This window comes from Amphiura filiformis, chromosome 3 (assembly GCF_039555335.1).
Source record: "Amphiura filiformis chromosome 3, Afil_fr2py, whole genome shotgun sequence".
Classification (NCBI taxonomy): domain Eukaryota; kingdom Metazoa; phylum Echinodermata; class Ophiuroidea; order Amphilepidida; family Amphiuridae; genus Amphiura; species Amphiura filiformis.
In genome coordinates, this window is record NC_092630.1 from 23,516,713 (window position 1) to 23,538,358 (window position 21,646).

At 36.7% G+C, this 21,646-nt stretch overlaps 1 protein-coding gene across 1 annotated transcript in view; it reads left to right on the forward strand.

Annotated features, from left to right (window-relative positions):
* The first annotated feature begins 22 nt into the window (after positions 1-22).
* The window catches only part of LOC140148246 (ubiquitin-conjugating enzyme E2 H), a 66,951-nt gene continuing 45,327 nt past the window's right edge, over positions 23-21,646 (forward strand). Inside the window, exon 1 of the mRNA XM_072170123.1 lies at positions 23-156. Within this exon, the coding sequence (XP_072026224.1) occupies positions 104-156 (53 nt within the window). The 5' untranslated portion in view covers positions 23-103. The remainder of the gene's footprint in view (positions 157-21,646) is intronic.

The following is a 21,646-nucleotide window of genomic DNA, read 5'->3' on the forward strand; positions in this document are numbered from 1 at the left end:
TGTTTTGGTTCGGCAACTTATTTCGCGCAGATCCAGGGCGGACGTAAAATCATCGATTTGGATTTGGTTTCACCACAAATTTCATCAAAATTAGCCGTAAAAAATGTCTTCTCCACCACCGGGAAAGAGGCGGATGGACACCGATGTTATAAAATTGTATCCTTTCAAATTTTAATGAAAATAGAGTGAGATTTCTATGCGAAAATGGACACGAAAATTCGTGTCGTTTTGTGAGAATCCAATCGGCAAAAATTGCCAACACAGAGGTTAATCAGCTGTTTGTTGTTGTTATATTTTTGTTGCGTTTTCATTTTTGCTGTTGTAAAAATTCTTAAAATAGTGAATAATTTATGTGCAGTATTTCTTGCTTAATTGTACTTCTGTGTAATATTTCTGAAGATCAAGTTTTACTCTGTATGTGTCATGTCAAAATTGTAAACAAATAATGTTATGAAATCACCTGAAAACATTTGGGAAATGTATTTAGTGTATTGTGATTCAGATTCCACATACAGTGGTTGATTGACAATGAATGAATGCCCTGCCCAAACAAACACTTTCTATGAACCACATACTCATATTGGCTCAGGCTGAAAATCCTTGCATGCTTGTGTTTAGGGTGCATGAAATTTGTGCAAAATTTTATAAGTTCATACTTAAAACTTTTATTTTAAAGCCAAGGAAGGTGACCCGATATATTTTGAAAATCAAATTCTTTAAAGGGGTACTACACCCCTGGCCAATTTTGTGCCTATTTTGGCATTTTCCTCAAAAATTATAGCGCATTGGTGACAAGTAAGATATGTATATTATAGGGGCAAGGACTACAACTACTGCACTGAAAATTTATCAACTCAAGGCAAGTAGTTATTGATTTATTGATCAAATATTGGTTTTCCCTCATTTTTGACTGTAACTCCACAACTGTTGTCTGTGCTGAAACAAAATTTCCAGTGTAGTAGTTGTAGTCCTTGCCCTATAATATACATATCTTACTTGTCACCAATGCGCTATAATTTTTGAGAAAAATGCAAAAATAGGCACAAAATTGGGCAAGGGTGTAGTACCCCCTTAAAACTTATGTATAACAAAAAATATTGTCTCTTTCAAGTATTATGCAAAAAGAACATGTAAATATTTCTTGCATGTAAATTACTGATGTGATTTATACAGTGAGTGTGATAATGGTAGTCTACATTAATGTTTTATTAAAATGATATTCAATCATAATTAATATATTGATATCAAATAAAAGACTCTATTTTTCTCATTAACATATGGTAGTTCCAAATTGGTGTATTTGCGAAGATATCATATGAAAAAACTTGATTTTATACAATGTACTAGTCTCAAACATGGCATATCACAGCTGCACAGTCGAGACAGTTTTTTTGATGATTTCTTGGAATACCGATTTGGAATACACAATATATAATAATGAGAAAAATATGCATTATATGAGCTTTCACCTTCTTGAACATGACTTTATTTGAGCTTTCACCTGATACAAAAATCTTCATTTTGATGAAAGGGGGGAGCAGGTAGCCCAACGCATCATGGCCCTATTGGTTCCTTCCTCGCCATAGGGCCATGACTTCCGTAGTATTGCAAAAAGCGGGGCACACGGCGGCAGCCGAACCATGAACTCATGTCGTAGTTTCAAAGGTTCACCCTGCATTTATATAAATTCTCAAGGCAAGCCTGGCTTTAACAGTTTCTTACATTTTAACCAAAGTGAGTTTTTCTGGTTGACAAGATTCAATTTTATAAAAAAATACAATTTTTACATTTTGCGAGTGTGCACAGGATAAACATTGGGGTTCTGATTGGCTGATTCAATCATCAATCATCTCAGAATCATAGCAACAGACCGATTACGTGTCACAAATGTTGGTCCTCGATCACACACAATGGTCTGAGTACGGTATGTCTTTCATTAATTATTCCATGTGATGCGATTGCATCATCATGCGAAAGCATGTATACATGTATGGTCGCGGAAAGCTTGGCCGTAGCAAGGTATGGTTGTGGTGTCTAGCACCCAAGAGGTTGGGGTTCTCTTTATCTTCTTCTCTCCTTCTTTCCTTCCCCTCTGCCAAAAAGCCTTAGCGGAGTTAGGGTTATACGACCACTTTTTCCCCTCGTCAGGGCATTCACTAACCCTAACATGACCAAAAGCCACAAAAAGCTACTACAAGAGCAAGAAACTGCGAGCGCAAATATTCCATGTAATGCGATTGCATCATCATGCGAAAGCACATATATGATCGCGGAAAGCTTGGCTGCCCAAGGCAATCCCCTGTGGCAAGGTATGGCAGTGAGCGTGTCTATTACCAGAGAGGTCGCGGTTCAAAACACCCACGAAAATGAAAATTCTCTTCATCGTCTTCCTTCCGTCCTTCCTTCTTTCCTTCCCCTACGATACGCCAAAAAGCCTCAGCGGAGTTAGCGTTTTTACAACCACCTTTTTCCCCTCGTTGGGGCATTCACTAACCCTACATGTATAATGTGACCAAAAGCCACAAAAAGCTACTACAAGAGCAAGAAACTGCGAGCGCAAGTATTCCTCGTAATGCAATTGCGTCATCATGCGAAAGCATATATGGTCGCGGAAAATTTAGCTGGCCAAGGCAATCCCGTGGCAGGGTATGGCCATGAGCGTGTCTAGCAAATTCTCTTCATCTTCTTCCTTCCTTCCTTCTCTCCTTCCCCTCAGCTAAAAAGCCTTAGCGGAGTTAGGCTTTACAGGGCGCTTGCGTCAATCTGAGCAAGGGACCAGGCATTCTTTTCTGAAACCGAGTGTAGTGCCCCATGTATCCATTTTTCTTTGAGTGCAACTGATCAATATAAAATTGATGTCATATGTAACTATGATGTAAGGTTGTTGTACGTGTATATGCATGTATTGTTCATGTTTATTAATCTTGAGTTTTACAGTGACTGGTCAGTCACTGAAAATCATGTGCGCTAACCTAATCCTGCATATATGTGGCACACTAAAGTAAGGAAGGGCATTTTGTGCATGCGTTTATGCAGCGTTTTTAAACATGTGTGCCAGCCCTTTGTGGGAACGCTAGCGTATTGAAGTTGTGTTTAAGGATACAATACACGATTTAGCGACAAGTGACTCATTTCGGAATGCGATCATGAATTTTGAAGAAAAAAAGTTTCCACAGGCTTCGATGGGACTCGAACCAACAAGTCAATGTGTCGTTGATTATCAGTCCCGGTCTTTACCGCTCGGCCACGGAGGCAGATGAACAAAAACATTGTATACAAACAGATACAATCAAGGCTTGTCATTGGCTAATATGCCATGCCGCAGCAACAAGCGATAATTCACTGAACCTCGGATGTTAACAAAACGCGTACCGTAACTAGACAACCCGTCGGGTCAGTATACAGTAACACGCGACGCGACAAGACAAGCTGTCTGTCGGAGTTGGTATAAGGGCGCATACTACCAATAACGGTGGTTGGGCAGCGATTAGAAAAGAGGGATGAAGAGGAGGTTTCATGAAAGATTTGTGCAATTATTTCCTGTTTTTGATGTTAGTCCCGCTTGGTAAAATGTTAAAGACCAAAATAAGTTAATGATCCAAATTTTGAAATGATTGTCAAAAATAAAAATTTTGGAAAGCACCCTAACTGTAAAAACCAGAGCATGAAATTTTTTTGCATTCTGAAGATGTAAAAAAAATGTATTTTAGAGCTTGTGTTCAACATTTTAGTTGTTTTGTATGTTAGTTTATTCATTTTGACACCAAAATTGTCTGATTTATCATATTTTGAGCCTTAATTAATAAAACAGTAGAGTTTGCTAGTAATTAAAAAAAAAAGAAATCCCGACCGACCGACCGACCGACCCAATTTTTCTTTCTTGCCCTAACGTAACCACACTAGGAAAACCACTGTACATGCATTCCATGTGATATCATGATGCAATCACGAATCACCCCAAGTCATACAATGTATATGTGGCTACCAGTCGGTGATCTCATGCTTGGCACCCATGGGGTCCAAGGTTTGAATCTCAGAGGTGCCAAGTTAATTCTTTGTTCATCTTCTTTCCCTTTTCATTTCTTCTTTCCCTTCCAATAGTAAGAAACAAATCATTGGTTTGGTTAGGGTTAAAGGCCCATTCAGTGATTTGCTCATTCAGACGATTGTAAAAAGTATCAAAATTCTGATTTTGGTACCTTTGTCCGGACCTTTGTCATTTTAATAGATGTGTAAACATAGCCTGCTAAGTGGTTCAGCCTAAACTGTGTATTTTAAAGACAAAATAAGGCATAAAATTTACATGAATCTGTAATTTATACTGACAGTATATAAATTAGCTAGATGTTTAATTATTTATTACTAGCGGGTACCCGCGCTTCGCGCGGGCCCCCGCTAGATGAGTAAACGGGAGCGGTTAGTAAACGGGAGCGGTTAGCATAAACGATGGAAAATGGTAATCATGACAATTGGTATCGATTTAACAGCTCAATTATTAGGGCCTAGGCCTATACTCGGTCAGTGATGTGGTACAATTTATTGCCTCCATTTTGCAAACGATTTCCTTTAGCATAATCTTTTGCGTAATTTGTGTACCAAACACCCTTTTGACTTATTTTTTCTTTGTCTTTCCTTTTTTATTTCAGTTTCTCTCTCTATCTCATTCCATTTCTTGCCTTCCCGTGAGTGGCGTCGCCTTTGTTGAAAGAGGGGGAGGTTGTTCAGTTCTCCCGCATGGAGTTTCTATTATTAGTGTGAAGGGGCAAATTTTTTCCCACGAATCCCCCGAATGACCAACAAAAGTGCGGGGGGGGGAGGGGATGTGCCCGCCTGCGCCCCCCCCCTTTTGCGCACACCACAATTTTACCGTTATTTCGTTCCATTTCTCTCCTTGTTATTTTCTTGCTTGTTCCCTTCCTTTCTTTCTCTCTCTCTCTAGCTCTTTCTTTCTGTCTGTCTGTCTGTCTGTCTTTTTTTGTCTTTCCCATTCTTTCTTTTCGTTTCTCTCACCCTTTCTCTTTCTTGCTTTCTTTCATTCTTTCTTTTTTTCTTTCTGTCTTTCTTTCTTTCTGTCTGTCTGTCTTTCTTTCTTTCTGTCTTTCTTTCTGTCTTTCTGTCGTTGTCTTTCTTTCTTTCTTTCTTTCTGTCTGTCTTTCTTTCTTTCTGTCTGTCTGCCTTTCTGTCTTTCTTTCTTTATCTTTCTTTCTTTCTGTCTGTCTGTCTTTCTTTCTTTGTCTTTCTTTCTTTCTTTCTTTCTTTCTGTCTGTCTTTCTTTCGTTGTCTTTCTTTCTTTCTTTCTTTCTTTCTGTCTGTCTGTCTGTCTGTCTGTCTGTCTTTCTTTCTTTCCTGTATACATATGTACATGTGGGTTTCTGATTAACCTCATATTTGGCCATACTAAAAAGTGCCCATTTTTGCGGTCTTTGTGCTTAATTTGTTCCACTTTTGCACGCATGTATGTAGCCGTTTCTTTCTTTCGCTCGCTCGTTCGTTCTTTTAAATTTGTTTCTGTTTCATCAAGTATGCCTATACTATAATAGCAACATTGGGTTTCACGAAGGTTGAGTTACATAGGCGTATAACTTCAGGTGATGGGGTGGGGAAATGGTAATTATGGCAAGTGGTATATCGCTTTTACCAGCCCAATAACGCGTGTTTGCATATTAGAATTTGACCAAAACACAAATCCATTTTGCGTATTTTTGGTAGGCCATACCTTTTTTTAAGTTCTTTCTTTCCAATTGTCACTTCCCCTTTCTTTCTTTCTTTCGCTCGTTCGTTCTTTGTTTTCTTTGATCTCTTTTCGACACATCCTTCCGTCCTCACTTTCTTTCATTCCTACCCTTTCCCACCATTTATTTATTTATTTCTCGCCAGGGCTCCTTGTCATTAAACCTTTCTTTTCTTTCATTTCATTCTTTCTTATTTTCCTTCGTTCTCAGTCCTTCTATCTCTTTTACTTTTGCTCACATCATTTTTTTTACTTCTTTCTCATTTTCCCTCTCTGTGTCTTTTTTTTTCTTTTTATATATCTCTTACGTTAGGTTTTCTTTCCCTTTCTCCTACTCTGTCTTTCTTCCACTCTAGGCCTACTCAAGTTATAGTCAAACGCCATCAAAACTCAAAATTTATTTTCAAATTACAAATTTACATAGGCCTACCTTTAAATCAGTTGCGTGTAGCGTGATATGGACAGGCATGTGCCTCCGATCGGTCTGAAAATTTAGAAAATTCCACAGGAAAATTGCCATAAATTAAGCATACGAAGACCGCAAAACTGCGACCATCAAGCCCCCCCCACACCCCATGGTCGGTGACCCCCATCAATATGATGACATAACTGCTTCAAATCTTCTAACGGTAATAGCATTTACTCTGTCGCATTTTTCGTACCGTCACTGCCATTTTTGTGTCTTGAGGTTGACGCGTCCTCGCTCGCTGGGTTGCTATGCGTGTAAAAGCGTATTAATGTGCGTGAGGCCTATAGCATGGCAACAGCGAAATGACGGGCCACCATTGGTTGATCCACCAAATAAATCCAAATAATTATTTGTATTTATTAATTTATCTATTTATCTATGCAATTACCATTCATCTGGAAATGTTAGAACTTATTTATTTATCTATTTATTAATTTATTTGTCATCTATAATCTCTGACATGATACCGATGAATCGATCAGTTCCTCTTCAAAGTATCGATTATCGGCAAGTTCCTCTTTAATAGTATAGATTATTATTATTATTATTATATTATAATTATTTGAATGGAGCTTCAACTTTGTCAATACTGGTGTTTTCTTTGTTTTTTTGCCAAATTTGTCATTTCAAAAATACCAAATTTGACAATTTGAATGATTTATCCTTCAGTTTTAAGCAATTTATAAACAATTTTAATTTTGTTATGTACACTTGTGCTTCCCATGGGACTTGAAGGTTATGTTTCCTTAGGTCTGTATGGATTTCAACTTGAACTAGTGGCAAATGGTGGTCATAGACCACAAACCTAGCTGGGGTATGTTGGTGTTTTGGAGGTATCTGACCCCTGCAAAATGTTCCAAAAATGTTCCCCTGGTTATGAGGTTTGTTGTCACTGAGTTTGAGTCCCATACTTCTTACAGATGTCCAGGAAATGCAATTTTAAGATTTGACCCCAGATGACCTTTGACCTGACCCCTGCAAAATGTTCAAAATATTTTCTTCTGGTCATCAAGTTTGTTGTCACCGAGTTTGAGCCCTGTACCCCTTACAGATGTCCAGGAAATGCATTTCTAAAATTTGACCTCTACATGACCTTTGACCTGACCCCTGCAAAATGTTCCCCTGGTCATGAGATTTATTGTCACCGAGTTTGAGCTCCATACCCCTTACAGATGTCCAGATAATGCAATTGTAAGATTTTACCCCCTTAATGACCTTTGACCCCAATTATGTATGCAAGTTGTAGGCGTGTGTTATAGCCGATGCATATATGCAAATGACATCATTGTACTATATAATATGTGGCAGAAGAAGCATTTTGAAGATATTTGGTTAAATACTGGAAATGCCCCCTTAATGACCTTTGACCCCAATTCTGTTTAGACACTATGGGCACTGGATATAGCCAATACATATGTGCAAGTTACGTAATTGTAGGGTGTAACATGTAGGAGGAGAAGCATTTTGAAATTTATTGCCAGAAAGAAGAAGAAGCAAGAAAGAAGAAAGATCGGGTAGTAAAACAGTACCTAGCTCGGGGGGTTGAAAACCCCCCAGCTAGGTAATGAAACCATAGGCATAAGATGCTCATGATATATCTTGTTTTACTGAAAAACTAAAAATAAATATGATAAACTTGGCGTCAATCTCTTTGTTGATTTACACTGTAATTAATCTTTTCCTGTTTGAACCAAAACAACCAATTATTGATTGTGGACCAATAATTAGTAGCTTTGAACAAGGAAAATGTGTATGAAAATCAAGCAAATAGCACTTTGGTATGAATTGTAATGTGAATTGTGAACATAATATATTAAGTATTTGTATGTGGGGGTGTGTGTGGGCACTGAGTAGGGGCTGTGCATCTGTGTGTTTACTGTGCTGGTCATTTGAAAGGACAGTACATTGTACACATGAGCAATAATTTAGGCATAGTCGATCAGGCATTGTTGATCAGGCCCAAGGAGGTCCAAATTTTAAAGAAAAATTAACATTCGAAGGGTCTACTTTTTCAAGCCCAAAAATGTCAATAGCTGGAGGGGGGTAAGCGAAAAATTTTAGAAATTCCACCCTCTTTCTTCCCCCCAACACACATACCAAAAAAAACATATTTACACTACAGATAATAAAGAGAATGTTCCCCGAAAAATAAAGAAAATAATAAGGAATCTGAATTCTATTTGTCACATAAAATTGCCATTCTTCATTTTCACTCCTTTCTTGCTCTTCTAACTTGTGAAAAATACAAATTAGCAAAGATGTTTATTTGTAAGTCTGCATATTAATAGAACTTGAAATTTTAAAACAATTTTATAGCAAATTTTAAAACAATTTTGAAATTGTTGTGGCACAAAAAATTAATTGTGTCAACATTAAAACACTTTTATAACTTAAAGCAAATTAAAAATGCAACAAGATGTTTGAAATTATTGTTCCATGAAAATTAAAAAAATATTATCCTGTTTTGCCAAATGAAACATAGCTAATAGTCCCCTGGCAATGAAAGTAAAATTTTAATATATGGTCAATTTTGGAAATAAGGGCCAAAAACATGCATTTTTAGAGTGTTTTTCAACCTTTTTCGTATTCAGTGACAATCAAGCCCAAAGATTTGAACTAAGACTAGTTTCAAGTTCTGCATTCTAATATTTCGAAAACGTATTTTCAAATCTTTTTCATAACCAATTAGCAAAAATAACATAAAATATTAAAACTATGAGCTAACTCTTACCCTATACTCAAGATTCTGAATGCTTGTGCCAATTCTTACAATTTTGTGACTACAACTGTAAGAAATTTTTGGACCATTATTAGATGTTTATTTGTAAGTCTGCATATTAATAGAACTTGAAATTTTAAAACAATTTTATAGCAAATTTTAAAACAATTTTGAAATTGTTGTGGCACAAAAAATTAATTGTGTCAACATTAGCACTTTTATAGTATTTGAAACACAGCCTTGAAAACTTGAAAAAATAACAAAATGTTTGAAATTATTGTTCCGTGAAAATTAAAAAAATATTATCCTGTTTTGCCAAATGAAACATAGCTAATAGTCCTAACTGGCAATGAAAGTAAAATTTTAATATTTGGACAGTTTTGGAAATAAAAGCCCAAAACATGCATTTTTAGGGCCTTTTTCAACCTTTTTCGTATTCCGTGACAATCAAGCCCAAAGATTTGAACAAAGGCTAATTTCAAGTTCTGCATTCTAATTTTTGCAAAACACATTTTCAAATCTTTTTCATAACCAATTAGTAAAAATAACATAAAATATTAAAATTATGAGCTAACTCTTACCCTATACTCAAGATTTTGAATGCTTAGACTTGTTCCAAGTCCTACAATTTTGTGACTACAACTGTAAGAAAATTTTGGACCATTTTTCCTCAAATTGCAAAAATATTGCAAAAAAACTAAATTGCAAAAATATTAACATTTGACTTTTATTGCCAGTTAGAACTTTAACTAAAAGATTAGGATTTAGCTGTTTGATTTGGCAAAACAGGATAATATTTTTTTTTAATTCCAAAAAATTAGTGCTGTATTTTTCCGGAATGGGGTGTAATGCCTTGAGGATCACAACAGATAATGTATACAACACGAAAATAAACCAATCACACGACCCAGGCCATTGATGGGTCCAATTAGGATGTGTCTTATCAAATGAACCTTACGCTGATAGCAGTCAGTATAATACCACACTCATTCACTCACTCATCCAATACAGCTCACTTGATATCTACACCAATGTCATATCAGACAGTGTATACATCCCATTTAATTGCAATAGGTCAAACACTGTCAGGAGAGAAAGCTAAACCATAATTTTAGCCATATTTATTTAGCATTACATCCATTTCAAACTACCGGTACCTTATTTATTTGTGTAATGTCCCCCCCCCCACACACACACCCCCATGTGCAATTGCCTCCAAACATGGACGCTGATATAGGACTATGCAAACGTGGACGTCCAAATCCGTACTCAATCGACATACCGAGGACGATTACCAAAAAAAATTTGGTGTGTATTTTTGTGGTTACAGAATTTAACCTAGTAACTGCAGACGTTATACCAGTATGATGGCGGTATCTAATAGTAATATAACGATAGAACGCGTATTTCGCAAATACATTATACATGTACATGCATTTGCGGTCGTTTGCAGACCTCCACAAACTGAGGACGGTCCCCCATTGCCAAGTGGTCCACGGTTGGAAAGTGGAGTGTGTGTCCTCGATTGAAGGCAATTACACATCCACACCCAGTAACTGATTTATGCAACAGGGGTGCTAATTAGGTCTAATCTATATAAATAAAAGGAAGATTGCCCATCTTGTGCGCGAGTGTTCTCCGAATTACCTAGACTTTCGGCTTTGATTTAGTGGTATATTGATCGGGTACATATTGCCATTTTTCCATCGGACATTCGTTTTTGCAAAAATTCAAGGTAACCAAGAGATTAACATAAAAAACTGTTGTGTTGCTATGCAAAATCGATCGCAGTGGCATTGTGGGTAATAAGGACAGTGTGAACCGCATAATAATATTTCCATTAAAAAACCATACGCAGAGCAACATTGCCCGCTTTCTGCCAACTGCGAGGTGGCCAAGAAATGATTCAGGCTATCTAGATGCACAACAGCGCATAATTTAATAATGATCTTACGAGCTTTTCGTCCCGACGCAGAGCTACGCGCCCCATTTTCCGCCACTGCATCGAGGTTGGCAGCCAAGAAATTAAGGCTACGACGCGTGAATCAGGTCTTTGCGTCATCACTAAGGTAACGTAGGAAACAGTGGTCTGGTAGTCTAGAGTGGTGATAGTGCCTGCGTGGAGACCCGGGGTGCAGACAGTCAGTGTACAATTTCATTATTTATTCTAGGCCTATATGAATCGTCGAGATTGAGGAATATATACGGAAATGCATTGCACTTTATTTGGTTGAAACGGTCAACAAATATGGTTAAAACCGGTTTATTTTCCGGGCTTTTTATTGTCAAAACTCAGTGGTAGCGCGTACAGTAACTAACTGGCAGCGCGTTGGTGTTAGTGCGTTGGTTTACAAGGGATCTGACTCGCACGCACGGGCGCATATATGCATAGGCCAACTTTCCGTGCCAGAGAAATAGAAAAGAAAAGAAAGTAGGACAAAACTGAAAAGGTAGGCCTACTTGGATGGGTTATGGGTACAGGGTTGTGGATTAGAGTAAATAAATAAATAAACAAATAAATAATTCATGAAAAAAGGAAGCTAAAATAATGAGAACATAAGGGTCAGTCCATGTCGAAACAGATTGAGTGTACACCCACCCTCTTGGATTTTGCTCTCCTTTGGCTCAGGGGTACCTTTCATGGATCCCAAGGTGAGGTCACAAGAAAAAAATTCAAGTTCCCTCTCGTTTGCGCGTGGCGGGCAATCAAAGTTTGGCGACCTCGACCAAAATTGTGAATTTAAGGGTCCAAATGACAAAGTGCTCTCTTTGAGGGCACTTTCTTCTTAATTTAATCAGTTGTGATCCTCTTTTTGAATGTGGTCACTCACTGGCTGTGTCTGAAATACCTAATGCCAAAAAGATAGATTTGAATTTCGTTGGGATTTCAGAGGGGTCAAAATCAGCACTTCGTACTGTTCAATCAAATTATCTTGATTTTGAAGGACCCATGATAATGTCACAGTGCACTTATAGGTCCTAATTATGTTCAGAATGGATTAACCATATGCCAATGTCTATGAGCAATTAAAAAAAGAGAAATTTCTAGACCCCTACAGAATTTTAGGCCACCCCTAAAGTGGTTCAGCCACAAATGGCACTTAAAGTCGGCAAATTTTGACCCCTAATAACTTTAGGTGTACACCAGATATGAATTTCTAGTCTTTTGCATCTGAAAGAATGTAGTTTAATGTTACTAGGAACATAAGATTTGTTTTGTATTTTTTGTGTTTTAGTATTAAGTTGACGCTTTCAAAAATAGTCATTTTTGCCTAACATACCATGCATACAGGATACGGTACAAAATGCCAATTTTAGTATGATATTTTTTTATATTTTTGATCATTTTATAGCCATTTGTATTATTTATCCAGATATTTCAAGTTGCTCTTGAGTCAAGTAATAAGAAAAAACTACTTTCTAATCCTCTGTATGGATTTTTAAGGGGATCAAAAATGCACTTCCTGGCAACGATGCACATGCAAAGTACAGGTTATGGGGGTCAAATTTTCAGAATGCTCCCAATTATGTCAAGTAATATATCAAATTACTCGTATGGTCATGAGGATTCCAAAATGTATAGTTTGTTATGTGTCAGACCTTTCAGGAGGGCGCTATGACGAAAAATGTTCATAGGTCAACGACCTTTTTGAAAGTATCAAAACAAAAAAAATACAAAACAAATCTTATGTTCCTAGTAACATAAGACTACATTCTTTCAGATGCAAAAGACTAGAAATTCATATCTGGTGTACACCTAAAGTTATTAGGTGTCAAAATTTGCCGATTTTAAGCGCCATTTGTGGCTGAACCACTTTAGGGGGCCTAAAATTCTGTAGGGGTCTAGAAATTTCTCTTTTTGAATTGCTCATATACATTGGCACATGGTTAATCCATTCTGAACATAATTAGGACCTATAAGTGCACTGTGGCATTATCATGGGTCCTTCAAAATCAAAGATAATTTGATTGAACAGTATGAAGTGCTGATTTTGACCCCTCTGAAATCCCAACGAAATTCAAATCAATCTTTTTTGGCATTAGGCATTTCAGACACAGCCAGTGAGTGACCACATTCAAAAAGAGGGTCACAACTGATTTAATTAAGAAGAAAATGCCTCTCAAAGAGAGCGCTTTGTCATTTGGACACCTTAAATTCCCAATTTTGGTCAAGGTCGCCAAACTCTGATGGCCCGCCATTCGAAACGAAATTGAATTTGAATTTTTTCTTTGTGACCTCACCTAGGGGTCCATGAAAGGTACCCCTGAGCCAAAGGAGAGCATAATCCAAGAGGGTGGGTGTACACTCAGTCTGTTTTGACATGGACTGACCCATAATTAAATGCAAACGGGAAATCACACGCTAAGCAGGAAATATGAAAAATGGGAACAAAATAACTATGTAGAAAAAAAGCCAAAGCTAAAAGGAAGGACAAACGTAAGAAAGGGTAGATTTATAAAGTATCAAATAATAATAAATAAATAAATAAATAACATGGAAACGGAGAATAACAGCATATATTTATTGGAACAAAGTAGATCTATGTAGAAGAAACTGAAAAGAAAGAAAGAATAAAATGAATAAAAAAGAAAAGAAAAAGAAGACAAAAAGATACGGGTTATGGTTACAGTAACTAAATGAAACGGGAGCAAAATAAAGAAGGAAAGAAAGAAACTAAAATATCAAATAATAATAAATAAATAAATAAATAACATGGAAACGGAGAATAACAGCATATATTTATTGGAACAAAATAGATATATGTAGAAGAAACTGAAAAGAAAGAAAGAATAAAATGAATAAAAAAGAAAAGAAAAAGAAGACAAAAAAGATACGGGTTATGGTTACAGTAACTAAATGAAACGGGAGCAAAATAAAGAAGGAAAGAAAAAACTAATCAGGAAACGTAAGAAAAAAAGCTAAAATTAGATTAAAATTAAGCAGGAAATATAAGAAAAGAGAAGCTAAAATAATGAGAACAGAATTAACATGGAAACGGGAAATCACAAGCTAAGCAGCATATAAAAAAGAAGCTAAAAGGGAAATGCAAGAAAGGACAGATTTAGAAAATAATGGGAATGCGGTTAGGCCTAAATAAATAAATAACATAGAAACGGAAAATCACAAGCTAATGTAGCAATGTTTTTTTAATGGGAACAAACTAGGCCCATGTAAAAGTAGACTACTCCGTAGTCCACTTGCCCATTGTCATGATTGTGCATACTCTGGATATTGCATTTAAGCTTAAAACTCCGATTTAATTAATTTGTGCACAATTGATAGATTTTCACAACTGATCATCTTTTCAGTCACCGTACTCCCTCTGTATGTTAGCTTCCCAAGTGGACTACTGACTTTGGATTGCGGTTAACATTTTTAACATGGGACTCTATGCAGAGTTAGGCCAATTTCTGGCCTAACTAAAATTGGTCATGATGTAATGCCTCTTTAAATGAATCTGGCTTGTGATTGGTCGCCCAGATCTCGTTATTGTTTAAATCCTCCCGACACGTACCATTACCATTAACTATACATGGTACACATTTATCTTTGAATGCGGCGCTTTTGTGCTGGCGCCGAAAGTTGGTGGATGAACGTGCGATCTAGCGCCAGTATTGTACCACCATGCTTAGTAGTGATGTGGTCGGCACCGCTTTTTATTGTCGACATGTCGATATAATTCAGTATACCGACGCCGACAGTGTGTCGACATAAAAAAAATTCTAAAAAAAAAAAAAAAAAATTTATTTTCAAAAAAATATTTTTGGCCAGAAAATCAAGTTATAGGCCCAAACTGACTTGTTATTCAAGGTTGGAAACCAGAAAATACTGCTACTCAAAAAAAAAAAAAATGCCAATTTTTTTTTACAAAGTTGAAAAAAGTTGTACATTTTAATTACTTTTGTTTCTATTGAACAGCTAGCAATGCATACTAATTCAATGTGTCCCTGACTGTTCAATAGAAGAAAAGGTAATCAAAATGTACAAGTTCATCCAACTTTGTAAAAAAATTGGCATTTTTTTTTTTTTTAGTAGCAGTATTTCTCTGGTTTCCAACCTTGAATAACAAGTCAGTTTGGGCCTATAACTTGCTTTTCTGGCCAAAAATATTTTTTGAAAACTAAAAAAAAAAAAAAAAAAAATTTTTTTGTCGACATGATTTTTGATGTCGACATGTCGGCATACGTGCCGACGTCGACATAAGGCATGTCGACCACATCACTAATGCTTAGTCTTGTGGTTAGATTTGATTGATAAACAAGTATGATTGACAGTGTGTTTTAGAGAACGAAGTCCCTGGGTAAAGTTCTGCTTAAAAGTGAAAGTCCATAGTCGATTTTTAACTCGTAATAAACTGGCATATACTAAAATTAGAATTGTTCAGTATTGAAGTGCCGTTATAGTTATGCCATTATGATATGTTGCATTCAATAATATAAGTCTACGTATACTTTACTTTTACTGTTACAAATATAATTATATAAACTTTTTCATAACCATTTTATACTAGTATTTTGATGTAATAAATATCAGTATAATTTCGAGTTCAACTGAATGCGTTCATCATGATTAATAACGTATTTTTATCAAAAATCGGCTATAGCATAGTATAATGTAGAAGAAACTGAAAAGAAAGAAAGAAGCTGAATGAACTGCCGGAAGGGACAGGTTTAGAACAATAAAATTTACCTTTTCAATGATTCTACCTTTTCAATAATTCCTCCCGTTTTAGTGATCGCTCCCATTTACTCATCTAGCGGGGACCCACGCGCAGCGCGGGTATCCCGCTAGTATTAAATAAAGTGACGGCAAATTGGGCTATTCCATTTAAAATCCACACTACCCCTGTGGTAGATTTTGGAAATATCTTCCACAGGGGGAGCATGAATGCATACTGTGCATACGTGTTCGACTAATATTTCCATCGTAATAATAAAACAGCGGCTCCATCTCGGATTTTGACTAAACTACAACACCTAAAGTCTTGATTTTTGCAGAGTATCTTTATTGACTTAAAGGGGGTCTCCGGCAATCATAACATTATGCCTTATATGTTAGAAAAATAATTATCAAACATGAATCACGTGGTTTCATTTAAAACAAACTCATATTGCCCATAAAAACGAATAAAAACAGTCGGCTCTCAACACGCGATATTCAAAATTCCCGCCAAAATTGTCTAAGTGCAATGACGTATTGGTTATTTGTGCTCCATTGATGTCAGTCTTCATTGTATTACTGAGACGTCATTGCACTCGACAATTTCAGCGCCCGGGAATTTTGAATATCGCGTGCTGGGAGACGGATGTTTTTATCCATTTTTATGGTCACTATGAGTTTGTTTCAAATAAAACCACGTTTTTCGTGCTTGATAATTATTTTTCTTGCAAATAAGGCATACTGTTGTGATTGCCGGAGACTCCCTTTAAGTAGATTACAATCGTGTAAAAAAACAGAATTTAACTTTTTTTTTTAGGGTGTTCTCCTCAGCAAATGTTATAATATGGCTTTAAAGATAACATCAAAACTGGGGCAGAAACTGGGGATAATTTTAAAAAATGAAAATGAAAATAAAGTTTGTGTATTAGTAACGATTAGACTTGATTTTCAGGGGCGGATTCAGGAATTTTCAATAGAGGGGGCGACGAGCCACCGCTGCCGTGGGTCGGCGCCCACACAAAGTCTGGCGCCACTCTGCAAAAATACACAGAGTCAGGCGCCGATCTGCACAAAATAGAGGGGGCGTGCGCCCCCCTCTAAATCCGCCACTGATTTTGCTTGATCGCATCACATTTCCCATTGAAATTTGGTTGGTAACTTGCTCTATTAAAAGAGCTTGAATAGAGATGAGTATGTGACCCCTGTGTGAGTGCCAAAGGCTGTCTGATAATAAAGAACGTCTTAGTTGCACTGCACTGAATTCGCACAAGATTCACCAGATCTGACTTAGGTTTTAACATATGGGGTGGGTTGTTCCTTTTCCTGTGTGTGTAACTTAGGTAAATTATTTCCTTATTCACAGATCATTAACTAAATTATGGTCAATGTCAACTATTTATAGTGTGTATTCATTGTAATCTTATCACACCAAAGGCCTAGGTGTTATTGGTGATAAACAGGGCTAATGTTTTAATCTTGCATTTTATCTTGTCCCGATTATAAGAAAGGATGGTGGCATTTTTATTTGACTACTGCATTTTCTTCGTAAATGCTTTTTACTATCCTATAAGAAACCGAAAATTAAATATTTCCGAGTTCCGACTGATTTTGCTTTATCGCATCACATATTGTTCCGACAGATTCCGAATATTTCATATAATTTTATTTTTATTCAGTCATGTCCTGTTCAGAGGGGAGATAATTTTTGGTAATTGGTTATTATGAAAAAGATTTGAAAATGTGTTTTCCAAAAGTTAGGATGCATAATTAATTAGTCTTTGTACAAGTCTTTGGACTTGATTGTCACAGCATACTAAAATACCCAAATATCCATGTTTTTGACCCAAAAATTGACCAAGTATTAAAATTTGACTTCATTGCCAAACTAACTAAGTATTAGGATTTACCTGTGTTTCATTTGGCAAAACAGGATACTATTTTTAATCCAAAAATAATAGTGCTGTATTTTTCTGGAATAGGGAGTAGTGCATCACATATGGAGTAAATACAAATCTATTTATAGCATTATATCTACTGAAAATAGAACAGGGATGTTCCTTATGCAGCTAGTATCTAAAGGGATGCTCTCATGCAAAACAGATTAGATAAATAAATGACATCTATGCCTTCTCTGTTTGTCATCTTGTTGAAATCATTCTCTTTTTCTCGGTTGGTCGAGGTTCCATGGTGGGTTTTTTTTTTCATTCAACCATGACGCTTCAAATAAAAATAAAAACATACAATATTTCTGAAATTTACAAAAAATTGGGGGTGTGACTTGACTCAATGGTGGTACAACCGTCGCATCAGTACAGTTTACTTGATTGTATACAATGTAGGTACAATGGAAGAATGTAGTGTATTCTAGGGGTCAGTCATTTAAGGGGCTGGTATCTAAGAATAATTTGAGGGGTCAAACCCTTCATCAAGTTCATGTAACTCCTCAAACATGACAATTATGTGAATCTAAAAGCAATGATTTAAAGGTAAGCAATAAACCAATGAAATTGAATTAAAATCAATGATTTTTTTAAAAATATTGATTAGTCAAGTTTGAAGTTAGCTCAATCGATAAAGCATTCGACTATGGTGCAAGAGGTTGTGGGTTCAAACCCTGGTGAAACTAGTTATCATTGGGCCTACATTGATATTTTGGTTTGTTCCCTTACATCTAATGTAGGACGTTACATAGAAGCTTTGCAACACTAGCTGTATGGATACCTGGGGAATAGCTGGCTCAGTGGACTAAATTAAAATTCATGAGTATCTTGCCTGGAATAAACATTCCTATACTCTATGATGGCTAGGGTTTGTTAATTTGAATTCATTGTATATCAACCGTGTAATAGGATAGGGTGCCCAAGATCATTCAAATGATATCATTTTCATTGCCATTAGTAATAAACAGTTACAATAAAGCTCCCCAAGCCTGGGTGTGTGCAGAGTGTGAACCAACCAAAACTATAACCCTAGAGATCATATTTGATGATTTATGCCTGGTGGGGGGGGGGGGTACTCAAATTGGTTTTGGTAGAGGTGTGAACCCATATACCAAAATTCAAAATTTTCGTCCAAATTTAACCCAAATTGTCTTAGTTTTTACAAATTTGGTTGAAATTTCAAAAAATTTGGCTAGATTGAGGCAAAGTTGGGCTATTTTCCAAAAAAAGATGTATCCATATACCAAAATTGGCCTAGAAAAATGGGTCATTGATATACCAAAAGGCTGAAAATGCTACCCATGTTTGTGGCATGTCCCCCATATGGTCATTTGTACTGAGTACACCCCCACTCCCACCCCGATATATGTACATACGGTACATAAAGAGTTAAAGACAGAGGCAAATGTTGAATCACATTGTACGTGCACACTGCCACAATACAAGTGAAGTCAACAAATTTGGGATCAAAGTAAGTTGTAAACTGTAATTTGTTAGGGGCTGGCATTTTCTTCGGAAGGGTGGTCCCAAATTTACAAAAAGACAGCGTCAGTAAAATTACGACCCCCCCCCCTATTTCGGCAACAAAAGTTTTATGACCCCCACCCCCCACCAATACACCTTACCTCCTAAACAGGCTAAAATTGTATTGAAATCAGTCTTTTTGAATAAAATATACACTATCTGTGGTCACCTTGTGAGTCACTACATTTTGGTCATCAAACATTTTATGACCACCCCCCCCTATTTTTCTTTCCAAAAATGTATGACCCCCCCAGTATTTAGGACCCACCCCTTCTGAAGAAAATACCAGCTCCCTAATGTATACATGTACGTTCTTTGGCAAAAATATTTGAACAATATCTGAGCATGCTAAAATGCAGATCGACAGACTAGTGAACCACAGCAGTCAGTGCAGTCTGGGCCATCCAGGATTAAGTTTTACCATTAACCATGATATTATAGGGCCTTATATTCTTACAGATGTCTTTCTTACATTTTTAAAATATTGAACTTCTTGAAAAACATAATGAGATCAACATCATCATTTTTACTCATCAAAAATCATAATGAGGTCAATGTCGTCATTTCTTTTTTAACGATTCAAGTTCAACATTGTGCATATTTTCATTTTATAACTCTAGATACAAAATGTGGTTAAACATCTTATCATTTGATCCCCTTGACTTAAATGTTGTTGCGTGACATTTTCAGACGTAAATGTTCTTCCGTTGCCATGGTGATTCAGTCTTATCACTGATGTTTTCACGTATATGCTGATGTCACTCAGTGTTTGTCTGGTATTCACTGGTTTAATTAATGTTTGGATTTATTTTTTCATGGATTAATTAGATCAAATATAAGAGCTTTTTGAGACAAGGGTCAATTAAAAATGGCCAGTAAAACATGATTCTATATTCATCAGAGGTTCTCTGAACCAGAATATATATCGTAAAATTCAATGATATTTTTGACTTGGGGGGGGGGGGGAAGGAGAATGTGCTTAGGTAGCATTAAATTTCTTAACTGGACTCAACATTTTAGTATGGTTGAGGGCGAGTTAGAGCACCGGTAATTCCCTCGCTTTGCACCACTGAGGTCCCGGGTTCAAGCCCGGTGTGGCCCAAGGACTCTTGTGCACTTGGTTTATCCCGATTCCATGCTCGCTCTCGCAGGTTTTCTCCGGGATCCCCGGTTTCCTCCTGTATCGCAAAAATCGGTGATTAGTTGTTTGGTTATCAAAAACTTCCTTCACCCAATGGAATTTGGGGAGCTGCACAGATGACTGGTGGATGTTACAATCTAAATGCGGATACATGTGCGCCGTTAGGCAGCAACCTAGTTGATGCGATCTGATTGTGATGATTCACCATTGCAGCGAAATTACAGCGCTTTGAGTCCTCTAAGATCTGGAGAAAGGCGCTTTATAAATCCAAAATTTATTTTATTTATTATTTATGGTACTCAAGACTTGACTCATCTCAAATCCCAAATGACTTTAAAAACTCAAACTTTATAAAGTGAGTTTGAGACTCTTCAAATCCCAATGCTTTGACTAGACTTGACTCAAGATTTCAATAACTGAATCCAACCCAACCATTGCATTTGACTTGTGTAATAGGGGTTTAATTTAAATTGACATGTGTTAAGTGCAGAGCCGTAGTCAGGGGGTGCGGGGGTGCAACCCCACCCACCCACCCTCACCAAAAAAGTATACAAAAAGTCCCAAAATTTAAGAATTTGCGAGCAGATTTTTAATGCTTTTTTTGGTCAAAATAGGGCCAAATTTGGGGAAGAAAGTCCACTTTCACAAAATCCCCCCTGGAAAAAAGTCCACTTTTTCAAAATAAGCACCCCCCACAAAAAATCCTGGCTACGGGCCTAGTCAAGTGCATGAAGTCATCTCAGGAGAATACTCAATTTCATCAAAAATGTTAAACTGTTTTGTTGCAGCAGTACATATCCCTTGGTGGCTATTGTTGAGAAGTATCATGCTAGTCCACATTCGTAGGTGTCTTTAAATTTGTGAAAGACATTTGTGCATAAATTTGAGCAACACAAGATGGTTAGTAATACTTTGGTTGGTTGCTGGACAAAGTTGCTAGAAAATGTCCAGCGTCGTCGTGAACAAGTCGTTAGATTTTACGGGCATAGATAACTCATTCAATTCCTTGTGAACTACTTTTGAACATAAAAGCTGTCTAATTCAGCATTTTAATGCCGCTCTCAACCTGTTTCAAGTACAGGAGTGAAAATTGAATTCCTGAACATTCTAGATTATTGAATGCACTTAAATCTAGATTACCATATTTTAAAGGGGCTGTCAGAGATTTCTTGGGGAAAATCAAATCGGAAAATTTTGCTTTAATATTCTGATAGATTTCGTACTCGGAGAGACTACCAAGCAGTAATTTAGCAGACAAAATCTGTAAAATTAGAAATGAGAGACATATTGCGAGCGCAGCGCTGAGCTTGTATCCTATTGAACTGTGTATGGATCCAGATATGATGCGAAATCATACAATTTTACATGAAAGATGCTAGATTTAAGCTTTCTATCGCAGATGCTGATTAAATATATATGGGCAAACATTGCATGTTAAAAACTGGACTTTGGCCAAAATTA